This window comes from Mauremys reevesii, linkage group 4, assembly GCF_016161935.1.
Source record: "Mauremys reevesii isolate NIE-2019 linkage group 4, ASM1616193v1, whole genome shotgun sequence".
Classification (NCBI taxonomy): Eukaryota; Metazoa; Chordata; order Testudines; family Geoemydidae; genus Mauremys; species Mauremys reevesii.
In genome coordinates, this window is record NC_052626.1 from 68,163,860 (window position 1) to 68,185,806 (window position 21,947).

At 46.5% G+C, this 21,947-nt stretch overlaps 1 protein-coding gene across 19 annotated transcripts in view; it reads right to left on the minus strand.

Annotated features, from left to right (window-relative positions):
- RAD51B (RAD51 paralog B) overlaps window positions 1-21,947 on the minus strand; it is a 723,435-nt gene that overhangs the window by 125,135 nt on the left and 576,353 nt on the right. For 3 of the 19 annotated variants that reach the window (XM_039533724.1, XM_039533735.1, XM_039533723.1), the window contains one exon: window positions 18,421-18,647. The exons of the other annotated variants lie outside the window; for them this stretch is intronic. In XM_039533724.1, coding sequence (XP_039389658.1) covers window positions 18,556-18,647 — 92 coding nt within the window. In that variant the 3' untranslated portion in view covers window positions 18,421-18,555. The remainder of the gene's footprint in view (window positions 1-18,420; window positions 18,648-21,947) is intronic. 19 annotated transcript variants of the gene reach the window in all.

The window sequence follows — 21,947 nt, forward strand, 5'->3', positions numbered from 1 at the left end:
TGCTAGGAAGTTTGCAGGGAACAGCTGGATATAAACATTTACTGTAGGATATAGGTCAGATTCTCCAGGCATCTGCTGGGGTTTAGCATGTATCTCTGGATAGCCCCATGCTTTAGGCATGGAAGTCCTATCCCATCTCCAGTCAGTTTGTGAGTGGTGACTTACTAGGGCTTGCTTCACTCAACTCCTATTTTAGCTTCTATCCAAGAGGTGTGCTATGAAGAGAGGACTGAACAAAAGGAAGGTGCTTGGTATGCAGCACTCTTGCTGAACCGGACACTGATATGGATTCTTTATGCTTCTTTGAAGAATCCTTCAGTAGGATGAGCAGGGTGAGGTAGGAGGAGGGATGGGCCCCGTTCTCTGCAACCCCCAAAACTTTTCTTTTACAGATATTTCGAGATAAAAATAGGAGGCTTTGCTACTTGTGTGTCAATAAATCAAACTAAATAAAAAGGGGGTTTCGAAAGCCTGAGAGGCTTTGTAGGGAAGAACACAAAAGGTTGGCTTGTGTTGAAACTCATACAAAACTTCTTGGTTCTGCAAACATGGGGGGCAGGAAATCTCATGAGAGCAATTTTTCATGCAGCATTTTGGTGCACCTGTGCCCTGGCTGAACCTGGAGTTCAGAAGCAGTTGCTAACATGAACTAAAAATTTATTTTTTCAAACCAAATTCATCGTGATAACACTTAGCATTCGCGTTGGGCTTTACATGTGGGGAGTAGGAAATGCTTTTCCAAAGAAGGAAAGCAGCACATTACCCCATTTTCCCTCTCTGTAAAGTGAGTCATAGAGCTTAAGATGTGATTTGCTCAAGGTCCCATAAGGAGTCAGTGTTAGAGTTGAGACTAGAGGTGGACTGACATTGGAACATATCACCACCCCCTTTTTTCTGGGTTCATTTCAAATTTTTCCTGCAAGTTTGTGTGGGGCTTTTATTTAAGCTGAATCCATTTGGTCTGTCCTACAGTGTATGTGTTATCCACTACGCAGTGCAGCTCTCAGAGGTTTATAGACAAGCATGTCCTGCCAGGATCATTGATCAGGAATTGTTCTGACAATGTAAGGCTTTGTATCTTCTGTTTCATTGGTTGGGTGTGCTGGCATTTTGCTGGGAAACGTTTGGGTGAAGCTCTCGAATCAGGCAAAACATTCCTGCTTCATTGTGCTCATGTAGTTGAATTAGGTTGCTAATATAGCAGCTGTTATTTTTCTAATTTATCTCCAGACTCTTTAAATACTTTCACTACCAACACACGCATCACTAGTTACCTGAAGTTCTCACATGGCAGGAAACATCTGTTAATCCAGTACTGAGATGGCTGGAGTATTACACTGGATAGGAACTACTGAGATATTATGCTAGCACACTGCAGGCTCTCTCATTTCAGGCCTACATGCTTCAGGGAGCAAGGGAGAAGGGGATAGGGTTTTAATTTCAGACCTTCACTTTCTAGGTGCCCCAAAGGACATACATATTTCCTACATAAAGTTCAGTCTGTTTGCAATTAAGCCTCTCTGCTTATTTCCGGATAGATTAACAACAACAAAATCAGCTTAATCTTGGACATTTTGAGATAAACAAGGCCACTGTTTCCTGGGATATAAAAATACTGATCATGTTTATGGATCTTGGAAGGCTGAATTTGCCTTGCAAACTTTTCATGTTGAACAAATGTTAAGTTACAAAGAGATAAGAAACAGCTGGGTCTCCATTTTTAGAACTGAAGAGTTTTCAAAGAGATTATCTTTTCGTTTCAATTTTAAGTGAATTTAGTGCTGATGAAAAGTGCCAGATGGTAAGTCCTAGAGACTGACATCCTCTGATCATAGAGAATTGATATGGGAAGGGCAGTAACAGTGCAAACCTCTGCCCTCAACTCACAACAACAAGGAATCAACTCTAAAGGTGAGTGGGTAAATTCAGTTTCCATTATAGTTCAGTCCTAGGTCTTTCTGTTGAGGGCCAGCACAGGTGTCCACTGCATGTAAAATGCAAGTCTGATTTTCACAATGTGGATGTCTATTCTTTAGGAACTTGACTGAATCAATTCATTTTACAGTGGGGTCTAAATGGCCATCAGCTGCCAACAACTTTTAGTCATTGCCTGCCTGAGTAAGATGCAAATTGGTGAGCTACACCTGATAGCTTCTGCCTCCCATTATCACTCCCTGAACTGCTCAAGCCCTTCCTCGTTTGCAGGGATTATCCAGCCTATAACTCTACAGTAATTCCCCTCCTCTCATGTCAATTGCACAGCTGTGATATGGAGTTTAACCAACACTGCTTGTTAGTTTGAGGATAGTAGACACTTTGCTAAAGATCACTGAAACTTTAGGACTAAATTCAGCCCTGATGTGGATATGACTCCCACTGAATCAATGGAAATTGTGCTCATTTCTGCTATATCTGAATTTTGCTATTGGACTGGATTAAAGGCTTGAGCCAGCACCTATAGTCCTTCATCTTGAAAATTCAGTCATGGCATATATGATTTATAAAACTAATAATGGAATATGCTAGGTTTTGAGATTACAGACCTTTACATCATGTAGGACGGTTACTCACCTTTGTAACTGTTCTTCGAGATTGTTGCTCATATCCATTCCAGTTAGGTGTGCGCACGCCGTGTGCATGATCGTCGGAAGATTTTTACCCTAGCAACACTTGGTGGGTCGGCTGACACACCCTTATGGCGCCGGATATATGCCCCTGCCGACCCAGCGCCTCCTCAGTTCCTTCTTGCCGACTACTCCAACAGAGGGGAAGGAGGGCGGGTTTGGAATGGATATGAGCAACACATCTCGAAGAACAAGTTACAAAGGTGAGTAACCATCTTTTCTTCTTCGAGTGCTTGCTCATATCGATTCCAATTAGGTAACTTCCAAGTCTTACCTAGGCGGTGGGGTTGGAGTGACATGTCGCGGCGTGAAGGACAACTGAACCAAATGCAACATCACCCCTGGACTGCTGCACTATTGCATAGTGGGAAGCAAAGGTATGTACTGATGACCAAGTTGCTGCCCTACAGATCTCCTGTATGGGCACATGAGCCAGGAAGGTGGAGGAGGAAGCTTGAGCCTTAGTACAGTGGGCAATAAGGTGCATAGTTGGGACACCAGCCAAGTCATAGCATGCACAGATGCATGATGTAATCCAGGACGAGATGCGCTGTGTGGAGGCTGGGAGGCCCTTCATCCGGTCTGCCACCACTATGAGCAGCTGGGTCATCCTCCTAAAGGGTTTCGTTTGTTTGATGAAAAGGCGAGGACCCTGCGAACGTCTAGGGAATGCAGCTGTTGCTCTCGTCGAGAAGCATGCGGCTTCAGAATGAAGACTGGAAGGAAGATGTGTTGGTTGACATGGAAGGCAGCCACCACCTTAAGAAGGAAGGCAGGGTGTGGTCGCAGCTGTACCTTGTCCTTATGAAACGCCGTATACGGTGGGTCCGAACACAGGGATCGAAGCTCTGACACACGTCTCTCCAAGGTGATAGCGACAAGGAAAGCTGTTTTCCAGGAAAGGTACAGAAGCGAGCAAATGGCCATTGGCTTGAACGGGGCACCCATGAGTCTGGATAGGACCAGGTTGATGTCCCACATAGGAGCCGGATGCCGAATTTGTGGGTACAGATGTTCCAATCCCTTGAGAAACCTGCTGACCATGGAATTGGAGAAAACTGAGCGCCCGTTTTTGCCCAGGTGGAAGGCCAAAATTGCTACTAAGTGTACCCTGATGGATGAAACTGCTACGCCTTGCTGTTTCAGGGACAAGAGAGAATCTAGGATGGTAGGTACTGGCCCCTCCAGAGGGGCAGTATTGCTCAGGTCACACCAGCAGGAGAAACTGTTCCACTTGGCCAGATACATGGACCTAGTAGAGGGCTTTCTGCTACCCAAGAGTACATGCTGCACCGAGCAGGAGCAATGCAGCTCAGATTGAGTTAGCCACGCAGCATCCATGCTGTGAGATGGAGGGATTGCAGATCTGAATGACACAGAGTGATCAGGTCCAGCCACAATGGGAGTGGAATTGGTGTGGTCACCAACAGATCGAGGAGAGTGGTGTACCAATGTTGCCTGGGCCACGCCGGGGCGATCAAGATTAAGCGGGCCTTGTTGCTTCGCAATTTGAGAAGGACCTTGTGGACTAATGGGAATGGAGGAAAGGTGTAGAACAGATGGTCTTTCCATGGCATCAGGAAGGCGTCCGATAGGGAGCCCGGGGAGCGCCCCTGGAGAGAGCAGAACACCTGGTACTTCTGATTCTCGCAAGAGGTGAAAAGGTCTATGTGGGGAAACCCCCACTTCCAGAAAAGAGAATGGATAACGTCCGGGCGAATCGACCACTGTGATCCAGGAAGGACCTGCTGAGGCGATCTGCCAAGGTGTTTCGGACTCCTGGGATAAACGACGCCACCAGGTCTATCGAGTGGGCTATACAGAATTCCCACAGGCGAATGGCTTCCTGACAGAGAGGGGACAATCACGCTCCCCCTTGCTTGTTGATGTAAAACATGGCTGTTGTGGTGTTGCAGTCTTCACAGACAAAACGGCCTTGAAGGTGTTCGCGGAACACCTGACACGCCAGGCGCACTGCTCTCAGTTCCCGTACGTTGATGTGCAAGGTTCTCTCTTGTGTGGACCAAAGGCCCTGTGTGCGAAGGTCCGCAAGGTGAGCGCTCCAGCCGAGAGATGATGCATCCGTGGTTAGGACTAGGGAGGGCTGTGGGGCATGGAATGGCATTCCCCCGCATACAAAGTTGGGGTTCACCCACCAAACCAGGGAGGTTAAGACTTCCGACGGTACCATGATCACCGTGTCTAAATTGTCTCAGCCTGGATGGTACACTGATGAGAGCCAGGCCTGAAGTGGACAGAGGCGTAGTCTGGTATGTCTGTGTCCCAGTAGATCGAGGCACGTGCATGCTGTCGAGGTTGGGAAGCTTCGGACGCCATGGATAATGCTCGCCCTGGCCTGGAAGCGGGCTTGTGGAAGGCACGCCCGGGCGAGATTTGACTACTCCGATGAAGTCTATTCTCTGGGTCGGCTGCAAAGTGGACTTTTCGACATTGAGCAGCAGGCCCAGCTGTCTGAACAAGCTCATGGTGAACCAAACATGAGATTGCACCTGAAGCTCAGAGCAACCCCGAATGAGCCAGTTGTCAAGGTACAGAAACACTTGCTCCATCGACATCGGATCCAAGGCAGCTACGACAGCCATACACTTTGTAAATACCCTTGGTGCTGTGGATAGGTCAAAAGGGAGGATGGTAAACTGAAAGTGGTCATTGACTGACCACAAAACGAAGGAAGCACCTGTGTGTGGGTAGTTCGCTATGTGGAAGTATGCATCCCTCATGTTGAGGGCAGCGTACCAGTTTCCAGGATCCAAGGAAGGGATAATGGTCCCCAGGGAAACCATGCAGAACTTCAACTTTACCATGAATTTGTTGAGTCTGCGCAGGTCCAGAATGGGCCGTAGCCCCCCCCCCTTTGCCTTGGAGATTAGGAAGTAGTGGGAGTAAAACCCTCTGCCCCTCAGTTCTCTTAGAACCTCCTCTATAGCTCCGATAGCCAGGAGCGTTTGCACCTCCTGTAGAAGGAGTTGCTCATGAGAGAGGTCCCTGAAGAGGGATGGGGAGGGAGGGGACAAAACAAATTGAAGTCAGTATCACTTTCCACCATGCGTAGGACCCAGCGGTCTGACGTTATGCAGGACCACACAGGGAGGAAATAGGAGAGGCGGTTGGTGAAAGGAGGGAAAGGATCCTGAAAGGAGACTTGTGCTCCGCCCTCGGGCACACCTTCAAAAGTTGTGCTTGGGCCCTGCCGATGGTTTGGGGGGGTCCTGGTTCTGGCCCATCTGAGGACCAGATTGCCTCCTCCTACCACCATGGCTGCGTCTTCTAGAGAAGTCCTGTCTCAGCCAGGGGTTAGGGTAGGTGCACTGCGTATGGGGTCGGAAGGGCCTACGTTGCGTCACCGGGGTATGCATGCCCAATGAGTGCATGATGGCCTGGTTATCCTTTGGAATCTGGAGTCAGTTTTGTCTGATAATAGCCCTGGCCATCAAAGGGCAGGACCGGACACCTGCAACCACGAGATGCGGTGCATGGCTACGCCCGAGGCTAGCGTCCTAGCCACTGAGTCTGCCGCATCTATTGAAGCCTGCAAGGATGTCCTCTAGCGAGGCCCTGAACTCCTCCCTGGACTCCTCAGGAACCAGCGCTCTGAACTTCCCCATCGAGTTCCAGGTATTCTAACAGCTCAAGAGGGCCTGCTAGTTAGCCACCCTAAGTTGTAGGCCGCCAGTCGAATAGATCTTGCGCCCAAATAAATCCAGGCATCTAGCGTCCTTGGATTTAGGGGCAGGAGCTTGTTCATCGGGTCTTTCCCTCTCATTAACGGACTGTACAACGAGGGAGCATGGTTGGGGGTGAATGTACAAGTACTCATAGTCTTTGGAGGGGACCAAGTACTTCCTGTCCACCCCCTTGGCCGTGGGAGGAAGAGACACCGGAGACTGCTAGATTGTATTGGCATTAACCTGGATGGTCCTAATAAACGGCAAGGCTATACATGTGGGGGCATTGGTAGATAAAATGCCCACCACCGGATCCTCGACCTCCACCTGGAGGTTCATGTTTTGTGCCACCCTACGAAGCAAGTCTTGGTGCGCATGGAGGTCTATAGGTGGTGGGCCAGAGGAGGATGTGCCCGCCACCGCCTCATCAGGCAAGGACGAGGAGAATACGCCTGGAACTAATGGGTCCTGGGACAAGTCTTGCTGGGTGTGTGTGTGTGGGGTGTCTGGCTGCCTTAGGTCCTCCATGCTAGGGGCATGGGCCTGAGCTGAGGGTAGGGCCGTCGCCTCCGAGCCCCCTGGGAGGGGGGGAGTGACTAACAGTGGCCTCCGGGACCTGAGGTTCCAAGTAGGCAGAACGAGAAGCTCCCGATGGCACACCTTGGGCCCGATGGTATGCTCAAGGGGTCCAAAAGGACCTCTGTGGGGGTCCCTGAACAGGATCCTGCCCCTCGTCGTGCCACTGGCTAGCTCCGTCCGCATCTTGGTCATGGACGCGGTAGTCACTCTCCGCTTGGGATGACCTCGAGTTGGGGCGGGAAGGCCAAGGTGGAGCCGATCGCTCATGCTGGGTTGCACTATCATGTGTTGTTGGCCTGCGCCACGGAGATGAAGATCGGTGCCGCGGTCTTGAACGGTACCGCGACTTGAACCAGGAGCGATGGTCATATTGGTGCCGGGAGGCAGATCTGGACCTCAATGATCAGTGCCGGGAGCTGGACCGGTACCGACCATACTGAGAAGGAGATCTTCTTGAGGTGGAGCGGCACCACGAGTACGACTGGCGCCGAGATGGCGATCGGTGCCGGGATGCGAGTGGTGCCATGGAGGAGACCAGCGCCTGGATCGGGACCGTGACCTGGACTGGGACTGAGATCAGTGCCGACCCTTCTTGCTCTGCAATGGAGGGCGCATCATGGAGGGCTTCCCTATCGATGGAGCAGCCTGCACCAGCAGTACCAAAGTTTGTGACAGTCCCGGCTTGGTGAGCTCAATCAGGTTGCAAGCAGTGGAGAAAGTCTTCGGGGTGGAAGGCAGGCCGAGCTCGACCATGGTGTGCACTGGGGAGCTTATGTGCACCGGACTTAATGGTGCTTGTGGCGCCGGAATCGACGGTGCCGGAGCTGGAGCCTTCGCGGGGTGGTCCGGCATGGGACGCTGCTCCAAGAGAGGCACAGGCGGTGCCAGCAACTGTACAGGAGCAGCAGGTTGCTTATGTTGCTTCTTGGCTCCTGGAGACAGAGAGCGGTGCCGCACTGGTAATGGTGCCAGAGATGTCCGGTGCCAGGAGCCTTTGCCGGTGCCAGGTCGATCCGGTGCCGGAGGCGTGCTTCAGACTGATGGTGCCAGATCTCGGCGTGGGGCCGAGGGCATAGGGCTAAGTGCTGCTTCCATGAGGAGCTGCTTCAAACAAAAGTCCTGCTCCTTTTTTGTCTGAGGCTTGAATGCCTTACAAATGTAGCACTTATCCAAGGGTGAAAGTAACTTAAAGGACTTGCCGGTACTCCAGAGTCCTGCAGAGGGGGAGGGGCCTCAACCGGAAGAGGCTTGGCCTCTATCCGAAGAGGTGGGGCCTTTAAATCCCATGGCTTTTAAATCAGGATTTAAAGGGCTCGGGGATTCAGCTGAAGCTAGGCCCTTTAAATCACCCCCAGAGCTACCAGCTGCAGAGGCAGCTGGGAGCCCTGGGGTTTGGGCAGGAGTGAAAGTAATTTACATTTCTTACCCATATGGTCCAATCGCAAGCAACCCACCTCTCCTACGTACTTCATGGATCCCGCCCATTGCATGACATAGATAGAGAAAATAAAGCTACTATTACTACATAAGAACATAAGAACGGCCGTACCGGGTCAGACCAAAGGTCCATTTAGCCCAGTATCTGTCTACTGACAGTGGCCAATGCCAGGTGCCCCAGAGGGAGTGAACCTAACAGGCAATGATCAAGTGATTTCTCTCCTGCCATCCATCTCCATCCTCTGACGAACAGAGGCTAGGGACACCATTCTTACCCATCCTGGCTAATAGCCATTTATGGACTTAGCCACCATGAATTTATCCAGTTCCCTTTTAAACATGGTTATAGTCCTAGCCTTCACAACATCCTCAGGTAAGGAGTTCCACAAGTTGACTGTGCGCTGCGTGAAGAAGAACTTCCTTTTATTTGTTTTAAACCTGCTGCCTATTAATTTCATTTGGTGACCCCTAGTTCTTGTATTATGGGAATAAGTAAATAACTTTTTCTTATCCACTTTCTCAACATCACTCATGATTTTATATACCTCTATCATATCCCCCCTTAGTCTTCTCTTTTCCAAGCTGAAGAGTCCTAGCCTCTTTAATTTTTCCTCATATGGGACCCTCTCCAAACCCTTAATCATTTTAGTTGCCCGTTTCTGAACCTTTTCTAGTGCTAGAATATCTTTTTTGAGGTGAGGAGACCACATCTGTACACAGTATTCGAGATGTGGGCGTACCATGGATTTATATAAGGGCAATAATATATTCTCAGTCTTATTCTCTATCCCCTTTTTAATGATTCCTAACATCCTGTTTGCTTTTTTGACCGCCTCTACACACTGCGTGGACATCTTCAGAGAACTATCCACGATGACTCCAAGATCTTTTTCCTGACTTGTTGTAGCTAAATTAGCCCCCATCATATTGTATGTATAGTTGGGGTTATTTTTTCCAATGTGCATTACTTTACATTTATCCACATTAAATTTCATTTGCCATTTTGTTGCCCACTCACTTAGTTTTGTGAGATCTTTTTGAAGTTCTTCACAATCTGCTTTCGTCTTAACTATCTTGAGTAGTTTAGTATCATCTGCAAACTTTGCCACCTCACTGTTTACCCCTTTCTCCAGATCATTTATGAATAAATTGAATAGGATTGGTCCTAGGACTGACCCTTGGGGAACACCACTAGTTACCCCTCTCCATTCTGAGAATTTACCATTACTTCCTACCCTTTGTTCCTTATCTTTTAACCAGTTCTCAATCCATGAAAGGACCTTCCCTTTTATCCCATGACAGCTTAATTTACCTAAGAGCCTTTGGTGAGGGACCTTGTCAAAGGCTTTCTGGAAATCTAAGTACACTATGTCCACTGGATCCTTCTTGTCCACATGTTTGTTGACCCCTTCAAAGAACTCTAATAGATTAGTAAGACACGATTTCCCTTTACAGAAACCATGTTGACTATTGCTCAACAGTTTATGTTTTTCTATGTGTCTGACAATTTTATTCTTAACTATTGTTTCGACTAATTTGCCCGGTACCGACGTTAGACTTACCGCTCTGTAATTGCCGGAATCACCTCTAGAGCCCTTTTAAAATATTGGCGTTACATTAGCTAACTTCCAGTCATCGAGTACCGAAGCCGATTTAAAGGACCGGTTACAAACCTTGGTTAATAGTTCCGCAACTTCACATTTGAGTTCTTTCAGAACTCTTGGGTGAATGCCATCTGGTCCCGGTGACTTGTTAATGTTGAGTTTATCAATTAATTCCAAAACCTCCTCTAGTGACACTTCAATCTGTGACAGTTCCTCAGATTTGTCACCTACAAAAGCCAGCTCAGGTTTGGGAATCTCCCTAACATCCTCAGCCGTGAAGACTGAAGCAAAGAATCCATTTAGTTTCTCCGCAATGACTTTATCGTCTTTAAGCGCTCCTTTTGTATTTTGATTGTCAAGGGGCCCCCACTGGTTGTTTAGCAGGCTTCCTGCTTTTGATGTACTTAAAAAACATTTTGTTATTACCTCTGGAGTTTTTGGCTAGCCGTTCTTCAAACTCCTCTTTGGCTTTTCTTATTACACTCTTGCACTTAAGTTGGCAGTGTTTGTGCTCCTTTCTATTTGCCTCACTAGGATTTGACTTCCACTTTTTAAAGGAAGTCTTTTTATCTCTCACTGCTTCTTTTACAAGGTTGTTAAGCCACGATGGCTCTTTTTTAGTTCTTTTACTGTGTTTCTTAATTTGGGGTATACATTGAAGTTGGGCCTCTATTATGGTGTCTTTAAAAAGGGCCCATGCAGCTTGCAGGGATTTCACTTTAGTCACTGTACCTTTTAACTTTTGTTTAACTAACCCCCTCATTTTTGTATAGTTCCCCCTTTTGAAATTAAATGCCACAGTGTTGAGATGTTGAGGTGTTCTTCCCATCACAGGGATGTTGAATGCTATTGTATTATGGTCACTATTTCCAAGTGGTCCTGCTATAGTTACCTCTTGGACCAGCTTCTGCGCTCCACTCAGGATTAAATCTAGAGTTGCCTCTCCCCTTGTGGGTTCCCGTACCAGCTGCTCCATGAAGCAGTCATTTAAAGTATCGAGAAATTTTATCTCTGCATTTCGTCCTGAAGTGAAATGTTCCCAGTCAATATGGGGATAATTGAAATCCCCCACTATTATTGGGTTCTTAATTTTGATAGCCTCTCTAATTTCCCTTAGCATTTCATCATCACTATTACTGTCCTGGTCAGGTGGTCGATAATAGATCCCTAACGTTATATTTTTATTAGAGCATGAAATTTCTATTCATAGAGATTCTGTGGAACATGAGCATTCGCTTAAGATTTTTACTTCATTTGAATCTACATTTTCTTTCACATATAGTGCCACTCCTCCCCCTGCACGACCTGTTCTGTCCTTCCGATATATTTTGTACCCCGGAATGATTGTGTCCCATTGATTGCTCTCAGTCCACCAGGTTTCTGTGATGCCTATTATATCAATATCCTCCTTTATCACAAGGCACTCTAGTTCACCCATCTTATTGTTTAGACTTCTAGCATTTGTGTACAAGCACTTTAAAAACTTGTCCCTGTACTACCCTGTACTTGTCCCTGTACTACTACCAGTACTGTCTGTAATAAAACTTTACTATTGGAATAAGCCTGAAAAAGTGAAAACTCACTGTCACATTTTTCTCCGTGTCTTCCCTCCTCTTCCAGCCAGGTTGTGGACACTGGGCTCCATGCTTTCTCCCTGCCTGGCACTGAGCAACAACTGCAGGGGCTTCCCTCTAGCTTGCAGCAGGGAGCAGGGAGACTGGCTGAGGGAGGGAGAAGCCTACCTACTGCATAAGAACAGTTTAAAATCAGCTGTTCCCTGCGCGGTTCAGTAACATTTCAAAGAGGATCTGCAAGCAGTTTGGACATCACAACCAGGATCCTCTGCTGGGGAGGGAATGGGATAGATTTGAACTTGGAAATGGTTTCTGATTTTGATTGTGTTTTTTGTGTATAGTAGATCCCCTCAACCCAGGTGCAGAAAAGAACTGCCCCTGCCATGGCCACATACACCCTCCCCACCCCAACAACTGGGAGTGAAATTAACAAGGATGCCAGAAACGGCTTCTAACCCTGGGGGCTGAACTGCGCAGGGAACAACTGAGTTTAAACTGTTCTTATGCAGGCAGCAGCAGCCGGCATCTCAGCCAGTGTCCCTACTGCAAGCTAGAGCCTAGAGGAGAACCCCTGCAGGGAGGAGTGGGGGAGGAATGCAGAGCCTTGTCTGCAGCCTGGCTGGAGGAGGGGGAGGGAGGAGACGAGAAACCAATGTGACAGTGACTTTTCCCCTTCCACCTGCTTTTATTAGCTCTGGATTTAAGCAGTGGAGCCAAATGCTTGTATTTGTTGTGTATATTAGTATTGGAGACAAGATCCCCTCATCCAGGGGGCAGACAAGGACTGCCCCTGCCATGGTCAAACACACCCTCCCCACAGCTACTGTGAGTGAAATTAACAAGGATGCCAGAAACCGCTCCTAACCCTGAGGGCTGAACCACTCAGGGAACAGCTGAGTTTAAACTATTCTTATGCAGGGGGCAGGCTTCTCCCTCCCTCAGCCAGTCTCCTTTTCTTACTGGTCCTCCGTACCTGCCCGTACCCGCTTACTTTCACCTCTGCACTTATCTGATTGATGGGTTTCCCCCAGGCACTTCAGACAGGTGTCATGGGGGTCTCCAGTAGGTATTGGCTTCAGGCAGGCCGAGCAGGGTTTGAAACCTGGAGACCTAGGCATGGGCCCAGGTACCAGGAAGGAGGGAAGGGGAGAAGCCCCTTACCTCCAATTACTATATACACTAACTACTATTATTAACTACAACTAGAAACTACTAACAACTGCACTATAACAACTATCTACAGGTATAAACGAGCAAAGAGCTAGGGAAATGGAGATCAGCTATGCTGCACTCCACAGTTCCAATGACCGTCACAGGCGGTAAGAAGGAACTGAGGGGGTGCTGGGTCGGCAGGGGCATATATCTGGCGCCGTAAGGGCGCCACTCCAGGGGGCGCCTCAGCCGATCCACCAAGTGTTGCTAGGGTAAAAATCTTCCGACGATTGTGCACGCGGCGCGCACACACCTAACTGGAATGGATATGAGCAAGCACTCGAAGAAGAATATTCTGATTACCAACTTGCTTTTCCCACATCTGAATTCTGGCAATTTTATTTTGAGAGCAGATGAAGTCAGAAACCAGCTGAATAAGGACCTGATTCTGCTCCCAGTTACACCAGTGTAAATCTGGAGTAATTTAGGTGAAGTCTGTAGGATAAAGCGAGAGTAAACAAGAGAAGACTCAGGGCTATAGGCTAGATCCTCAGCTTCTTTAAATTACTGTAGTTCTGCAGAAGTCAATGAAACTACATGAGGATCTGGCTCTTAATCTCTAACTACAGGCTTTTGTGGGATATCACTTGCTAAAAATCATGTGGAAAAATGTGCTTATAGTTTGTAAGCCAGTATGAGCACTTTCAGGAGCAGTACATTTTTCAAAGCACAGCTTCCAGGCAAAATCAAAATAAGCCATTGTAAAATTCATGGGACATCTCTGGTTTCCCAGGTAAGGGATTGTTCAATGGAAGGTTTGACAGCTGGGAGAGAGTGATTCCGGCAGATTTTGAAGTTGGGAGGGAAGATTGTGTACCAGGGTGCAGGAGATTTAAGCAGGTGTGTTTGTGGACTGGGCACTTGCTTGACAGGAGCTAGGGCTGGAATAGCAGGGATGTTGCAGGTCAGGATTAAGATGCATTAGTAGAGCTGTGTGTGTGGGAGCCCAGGACTAGAAGAGGATTGCAGGTTGAACTGGTAGAGCTAGACAGGAGAATCTTGTACAAAGCCTAGCCACACTCTGCCTGGCTCTGGCTGGTGCATTAGTCACTCACTGTGTGAGTACTGAATTCTTTCCCCACCCCCTCCCAAAAAATAAAAACGGGAAAAATATTCAAACTGGTGATGCAGGGAGAGAAGATTAGGGTGCATCTCATATCCCTGCAAACAAATGGACACCTTTACTGTTGAATAATTAATTCCTGGGGACAGTTACAGGGCTGTTAAAGAGAGAAGAAAAGAGGAAAGGGAAGATGGAGTAAAAAAAAAATACGGTTTATATCTAAACAAGATAAAAATGAAGTGGCATATGCCACCGAGCTCTGCTGTTCTGCCCTTTGTACAAAGCAAGATTGTGGTACATGGGAGTAAGAGTGGAGTGGGTGTGGGGGAAAAGCTGCTTGTTGTCCACTCCATACTTCCCATGAAGATAGGAAGATTCCTCCATGACAGCATGGCTTCTTTTGGCTGCATAAAGAGCAGGGCTCAATCCTGCAATCCTTGCTGAAAAGAGTAGTTCCATGGAAGTCAATGGGACTATTCAGATAAGGACTAGTCGTGGGAGTCAGGATTGCAGGACTGGCCCCTCATTTGGGTGGAATAACGCCCAACACAGGAAGCAGTCCTTTCCCCCTTAGCTACTCTGCCGAAGGCCTAACAAAGGTTCTGTTGTGCTGCAAAGAAAAGAGCCATATATAGAAGTCAGAAAATAATGAGGGCTCTTGGAAAAGCAGGTCAAGAAGTGATTTTTAAATATATGTTCTTGGAAACAGATGATGCTCTTGACCCCCTTTGGCTCTCAGCCATGCAAACAGCAACTTGAAGAGGCTGGGGTCCCTCCCCTTGCCCTTACAGAATGACATGAATCCATAAATCTGTCGTTGAGAGATTCAGGTCTCTGAGCTCTAGTCTTCAAAGGCAGCACATTTCCAAGAGATTGGTTTAAAATAATAAATAATAAAAAAAATCTGCCTGTGCTTCAAACACGATTTCACAACAGTTTCAGTACCAGGCAGGGAGAACCCTGCCTACCTGGCCTACCACTTTGGTCTGAAGCCAGTCCATCTTGGGCTGTGAACTTTCCAGCTCTCACAAACTAAACAGGGTCAGGCCAGGTACTTGGCTGGGAGAATTCCACAGAAAATGAAGGTGCAGCAGGAAGTGGTACTGATGACTCAGCCAGGGACCATCTTGAAAATCAGGTATCAGAGGGGTAGCCATGTTAGTCTGGATCTGTCATGCATCTGACAAAGTGGGTATTCACCCATGAAAGCTTATGCTCCAATATTTCTGTTAGTCTATAACAGGGGTCGGCAACCTTTCAGAAGTGCTGTGCCAAGTCTTCATTTATTCACTCTAATTTAAGGTTTTGCGTGCCAGTAATACATTTTAACCTTTTTAGAAGGTCTCTTTCTATAAGTCTATAATATATAACTATTGTATGTAAAGTAAATAAGGTTTTTAAAATGTTTAAGAAGCTTCATTTAAAATTAAATTAAAATGCAGAGCCCCCTGGACCGGTGGCCAGGACCCAGGCAGTGTGAGTGCCACTGAAAATCTGCTTGCGTGCTGCCTTTGGCACGCGTGCCATAGGTTGCCTACCCCTGGTTTATAAGGTGCCACAGGACTCTGTCGCTTTTTCCATCTTGAAAATGTTTCTCAAATCTCTTCTGGAGAAACAAGCTCTAGTGGACAAAGGATAGTACATTTCTAACTCTAGATCTCTGCTGAAAATACTAATGGGGACAAATTGGGTGGGGTTGATGATGGTCAGAACACCTGACTTAAGGTTTAGACCACCAACTCATTTCACAGTGTCCACAAAACAACCATCAGATGGTAATAACTTTCATTCACTATCAACTGGAGCTGGACAGGTGATCGAGTGGTGAAAAATTCCATATGCCATTATCAGTCCTCAAGACAAACTAACTAGAAGAAACATAAAACTGCAAAGGAAAAGTTTGTATCCTTTGAGGCTCTTTTGATTTCAACAGAGCTTCTTGCAGGGAGCACTGCTTGAATGTGTGGGAGTGTCTCAGCTTTACAGAACTCCAATGATTTCAGTCAGATTTCTGTGGAAATAGTCAGAGGAAGGTAAAAGGGGATTGCTGCTGCCCCTTTCCACCCCACTAACACCTTTGTGTGAGGTGTATCCCACTCTGGCTCCTGACCATTGCCCTGAGAGATGGGGCTGTGATAGGAGATCTCCCCGCTATCTGGCTCCCGACTTGGCCCAGACAGGATACAGCAAATGAGGGAAATGGGCAACCCTGATCCTTCCCCCCAGCTTCCCACCCCTCCTCACTGCTTTTCTCTGGCCCAAGCCCCGCCTTCCTTAATCCCCTCTGCTACCACTCATCCCTATTAATCCCCCTTGTCCTAATTCCCCACTTTCCCTGCCACAGCCCCAAATCCTCTCCAACTACTCTTCTGCACCAATGCCCCCTCACCTTCCTGCACTCTCCCAACCGCCCCACCACACACCCAGCACAGCTCCACCTCCAAAGTCCCCACACATTCCCCCCTCACTGTTCTGCCCCCACCACCAAAAATTAAAATAATCTGAAAGGATATGAGCAGGTCATGTTGGGGGGTGGGGATGTGTATCAGTTCGAGCAAATGACCCAGCAACTTGCTTTCCTTTGATCACATTCATTTCCATTGTTCAGGAAGCCTCATTACATTATCCTCACTGCCTACTAGACTCTCATCTTCCCTCTATTTAGACGTGTTTTCAAGGAAATTAGTATTGATTAAAGTTAAATCAGAATCTGCACATGCATTTTAGAGCACTTTAAAATGTCGTACTTAAAACAGAAATTTTGGCCTCATGACAAAACTTCCAAAAGGAGCCTCTGCAGAGTGCAGGCAGAGAGCAAGGAACATGCACAACACACACTCTGAATGACCACAGTATGTTGCCTTGAGCCACCCTACTGCCTGGAAACCCTCTTGCTTCAACAGAGTCCTAGTCTTGCTTCCATGTACATTTCTGTCCTTTAGGCACATCAGGTTGTCATGTGCTGACCTTGAGTAACAAACTTCACCCTTATTTTTTTCAATATTTGTTCTCCCAAGTGAGAGTGAGTGCTGTGCAGTAGCTGAGATAAACCGTGACTGGCTGCGATCAGTTTGGGGAGGATCAGTGCTATAGTTTGAGCCCCAGGTATGCACAAAATGTCAGATGAATGAGATTTGTAAAATGCTTTATGAGAGGGGGCTGTATTTCATGAACCTCTAGCTCAGATGACCCCAAATTTGGACCACTGACACTGCACCCCCAGAAGGCACAGCAAATTTCAAGAAAATCCAAGTTAGCATGTAGATTTTAGAGCATTTAGAATAGTTCACCTTTAAACAGAAAGCAACACTCAATCTTAACTATAGAAGACTGGGCACTACTACAATCAACCTGAGCTTTTATTCACGCTGTGATGTGTTTTTGGTAGCATTTTTCCCTTTTAAAAGTGGGAGATCACTGCATAGTAGGGAAGCCCAGATATTTTCAATGGAACACTGTGTTTAGGGTTAACAAAGATACCCTGTAATTATGACTGACTTCAAGTCAACAACCTCACAAAACATGAGCTCAAAATATATTTCTTCAAAGTTTTGCATGCTAGACAAGAGTAAAATTTTGTTACCCCCACATTCCATAAAAACACAACATTAAAACTCTTTCACCACTTCCTAGCAAGGATTTGAGGTCAAACTGTGCCCAGTCCTCAACTGAGTGTGCAAAAAACTTCTCCCTTTACACCTCTCTTGCAAGGGAATAACCTCAACTTCAGTCCCCCACTCTCTTACCCCTGTTCCCTTAAAAAGCACCAATTACATGCAAATGCCTATGCATCAAAACTCCCTCCAGTCTGTATTCTTATCCCCCTCACAAACCATCAGTTCCATCCATAATACACAAAATTTCATATTCTTAATTCTTCCACTCTCACCACCTCTGGCTCAGTACCTCTTGGCCCCCCAGGATTTGAGGAAGGGTTAACGAGTTGCTACATCCCAAATCTAACTGATTCATTCTATATAATGTATGTGTGAGTGCACGAGAGATCTTTAGTTTCCCACCCAAGCCTCCTGTTACTGAAGTGTAGCCCACATGCTTGACACTTTCATCCACAGCACTTGGTTTTTACCAGTTTTTTTTAATCTGTTGTTTTCAAGGCTCTTTTCACAAGGAAATGGGCTAGAAACTCACTCTTGTTTAATATGAAAGCTGACCTTCTCTTTCATTGGACCAAAGGGGCTTGTGTAAACACCCTCCGGATCATAAGTGCCTCCACTTGTTAAAGTCTCATCAGGTTCCTACTGGACTCATGGCTATTACTTGACACTCAAACAGCGGCAATATCCAAAAATACCTTTTCCCACTGTTAGTTGGAAGACTGTGGTGCTTCCTTACAGATAGAGACACAGACACACTGATTCATGCTTGCTTCACCTCCAAATTATACCACTGTAATATACTCTAGCTGAAATTGACTGTGAAAGCCATGTTGAAGCTTCAGTTGGTCCAAGTTGTGGCAGCCTGAACCATGTGACATCACACCACACCAGTGCTCAGGACCCCACATTTGGTCCCCAAGCAATTCCATATGTTCTCCAAGGTCCTACAGCTAAATTTTTAAAGGCTGCAATGAGATAAGGCTCACTCTGATCCATTAAGACAACTCATTGAGATAAGGCTCACTCTGATCCAGGCTCACTCTGATCCATTGAGACAACTGCATTCAAGAGAGATGATGTGGCTGCCAGAGTCCAGGGTGAAATTCTCAGGTGCTGGACATTCTCAGTGGCAGGCTCTCAGCTATGGAGTGCCCTATCTCTAGAGATCAGGATACACCCAAGTCTTGCTATCCTTGGACACATCTCTTCCTGGAGGACTGCTCTCAGTAACAATGGATGGCACAGCCTCTCCTGGAGACAAACAAGAGCAGTTCTATTTAGAAAAATATGTCAATGATGGAGGGTTGAGGACTTGGTCTTATCAGCCAGTTTTATTACTATTCTTAATTTGTACATATGGCATCTAGATACTGTGACGATGGGTGCATAAAAATGCCTATACAAAGACAGACAGCTTGAATGTGTATGTTATATTAAGCCGCTCATGATTTTGCAGCTGGCACTGCTCCTCATAGTAGTGGGAGCAGCTCTTTTAAATTTTAGAAAGGGATCAAACCACAGTCAAGTATTTCAAGCTGTATTTCTCCCGCATGATCCCTCCCTTCCTCCCAACTACCTCTCCTCCCCCAGTCATGAACATTCTTTGCTTCTTTGTTTATATTGTAGAAAACATCTGTTAGTGTATCTGCTCAAGGTGAAAGATTTTGGCAAACAACTATTTTTCATTGCTCGGCTTCAAGGGAAAATATGAAGAGGGCTCCTCCCATCCTACTGAAGGGTAAGGGAAATTAGATCTGAATGCAGACAGGCCAGGCCAAATAGACTGTTGCCTCACCTGCCTCATTAAGGGAAAATGGGATTGTTTTCCCAGTGGAATGCACTATCTTGCAGGGACTGCAGGGGTGTGACTAGGAGTAATGGAATTAATTAACATAAAGGGAAATTTAGATGACTATCAGAAACATCTTCTGGACAGTGAGCTGTGTTAGGCTGGGCATAATCTCCCATGGGAAATGGCAGAAGCCCCATCACTTGGGACATTTAAAACTACACTGGGGACAACACTAAAAAAAAAAATGGTACAACAGAACAACCCCGCACTAGCAGGAGATGGACTTGATGATAAGGTAGGTCTTTTCTATGTTTAGCTTCTATGATGCTACACAGGACTGGGGTTCCTTAGAGAGAGAAAAGAACGGGTTTATTATGATTACTGATTTATATATTGCCTCAAGCATTAAAGTACTTTATAGATCTATAGGTTATAATGCACAGGCAGGACCTGTAATTTTCCCTGGCAAGCAGTCATTAATTCCTGTGCTAGGTTTCAGTGGAATCTGCAGCACTCAGTAACCCAGACACCATCAGTTGCTCTGACTTTCTGCGATCAGCTGCAGAAGGAGGGAAGGAGAGATGGAACCATTTCTGGATCCACTGCTGCTGAGGGGGGATTCTGTGGATAGTTCCAGATTCCAGCTTACTTCCATAGCCTGGAACTGGCCCTGTGGATAGGCACTCCTTCATTCATCACTGAATTGCAGCCACCTCTCGGATGGGATGTGGTAGCTGTTTACAGCACACAGAAATGCTACACGGTAGTTTAGGCTAGGAAGTATAGCAGGTTTAATGATTTACAGGACACCTGAGCAAGAAAGCTCAGTAGTCCTTAAACACTGGATTTTAAAAGATAAAATTAAAAGGCCAAAGCAGAACTCAAGTTCAAATCTAGACTTCATTCCCCTCCCACAGCCATTACATTCCTCTCCACTGCCCAATTGACCTCAGAATGGACAACTTTCAAATACAATGAAGCTCAGCTTTTGCCATAGATGATATTCTGCTGGACTAATCAGGCACGTATCCCCCAAATTAGAGCCAAACCAGAGTGTTTCAAAATCTCCTAGCTGAACGGAGAAAGATGTTAAACACCTGGGATCTATTTGAGAGCTGTCACCAGAACTGGCACAACAGATCACTGACAGGCAGAGCTTCAATGTAATGGGAATGGGACATATGGGCAGCTGGGTATATGTACTGCCACATGATCCTCCTTCCCGTCTCTGTCTGCCCTTCTCCCTCACCTGGAGAGGTTTGGAATTCAAATGACATCCTCAAATGCTGTTAATGCAACCAAATTATGGAAAAAAGAGTTCTCATCTCGAAAGACGGCAAAAAACCAACTCCCTTCCCAATATCACAGCTGTTCCCTCCTCCCCACCATGTGTTCTTGAAATCTGGGGCTGTTCCAAATACTAAATGCACTGGAAAGCATATCCTTGGGCCAGCTGTGATCTGATCATGAGGCACTGGCTGTCGATGAATCAGAAACCAACTGATAGGCAGGCAAACAATGTTTGCCTTGTTAAGCCTCAGCGATCATCATTCTCAGCCCCCCTTCTTTCCCCATCAAACCAGCTTGCACAATGCTGGGGAGGGCTTACATAACATGCCCCGAGTGATCCTTTCCCACCAACCCTGCTCTGAACTGCAGCTATCTTCTGTTTTGAACGACACGCTGTGTTGTGAAATACATGGCGTAGGGGTTGTTATAACTTCTTTGGAGGTAGAAGAACAGCAAACTAGCCATTGATACTGATATTTACAAGCTGCTATAGGAGAGGCCTGGCAGCAGCACCTGGAATCACTGTTACTTCTGGAGTCCCAAGGACTTGGAAGCCTCCCGGGAAGCTGGTTTCCATCAGCTCAGCAGAGAACTCAGCACATTGAGAAGCTGCACAACTCCTGGAAACCAGACGCTATCTGGCTGCAGAATTCTGCTGTTTTTAAGATATTCTGCATTGTGTCATTCAATAATTATTATTGAAATAACTGAATGCATCCAGCCACACCCCTCTGTTATTCCCATCAGGCCTCAAAAGCCAAGCAGGGCTGGGCCAATTCTTGGGACCAGGTGCTGCAAGAACTGGGGTTCAGTAGGAGTCATGCTTCTGAGACAATAATGAATCATTGGTGTTAGGAGGCAGGAGATACTGTCCTCTGGGTGAAATTGAGGCCCTCACCACTTATAGTCAATATAAATCCATATGCAATTTACAAAATATTATGACAGAATTTAACCCTGTGGTCCTGACCAAGTACCGGTATTTATTATTTGTATTGTGGTAGCATACAGAGGCCCCCGTCCTTGGGGCCCTAATGAGCTAGGAACTGTGTGCGCACACACGCGCGCACACACAGAAAAGTCAGTCCCTAGTACATTCTCCCAACCTAAATTCCCCCCTGCAATTTTGATTCGATACAAGATTCTTCACTTCCTGCCTTAAACAGCTGCCATACTATAGTGCAGAGGTGACTGCTCTTCAGTGATGGATAAAGTAATCCCAATATATTGTTTGTTCTGAGTATTGGTGTAAATCTTTAAATCACTTTGGGATCCTTTGTGATGAAAAATACTATAGAATGCATGGAATTCATTAATGAATGATAACAAAAATAATAGATTTATACTGTGCCTTTAGGAAGCTCAAGTTACTTTACAGGGTAGAAGTGTTAAATACTCTGTACAAGGTTCACTTCACTCAGCATCAGTATGGTCACTTGACTGGTGAGAGACATTATAATGGTATGAAC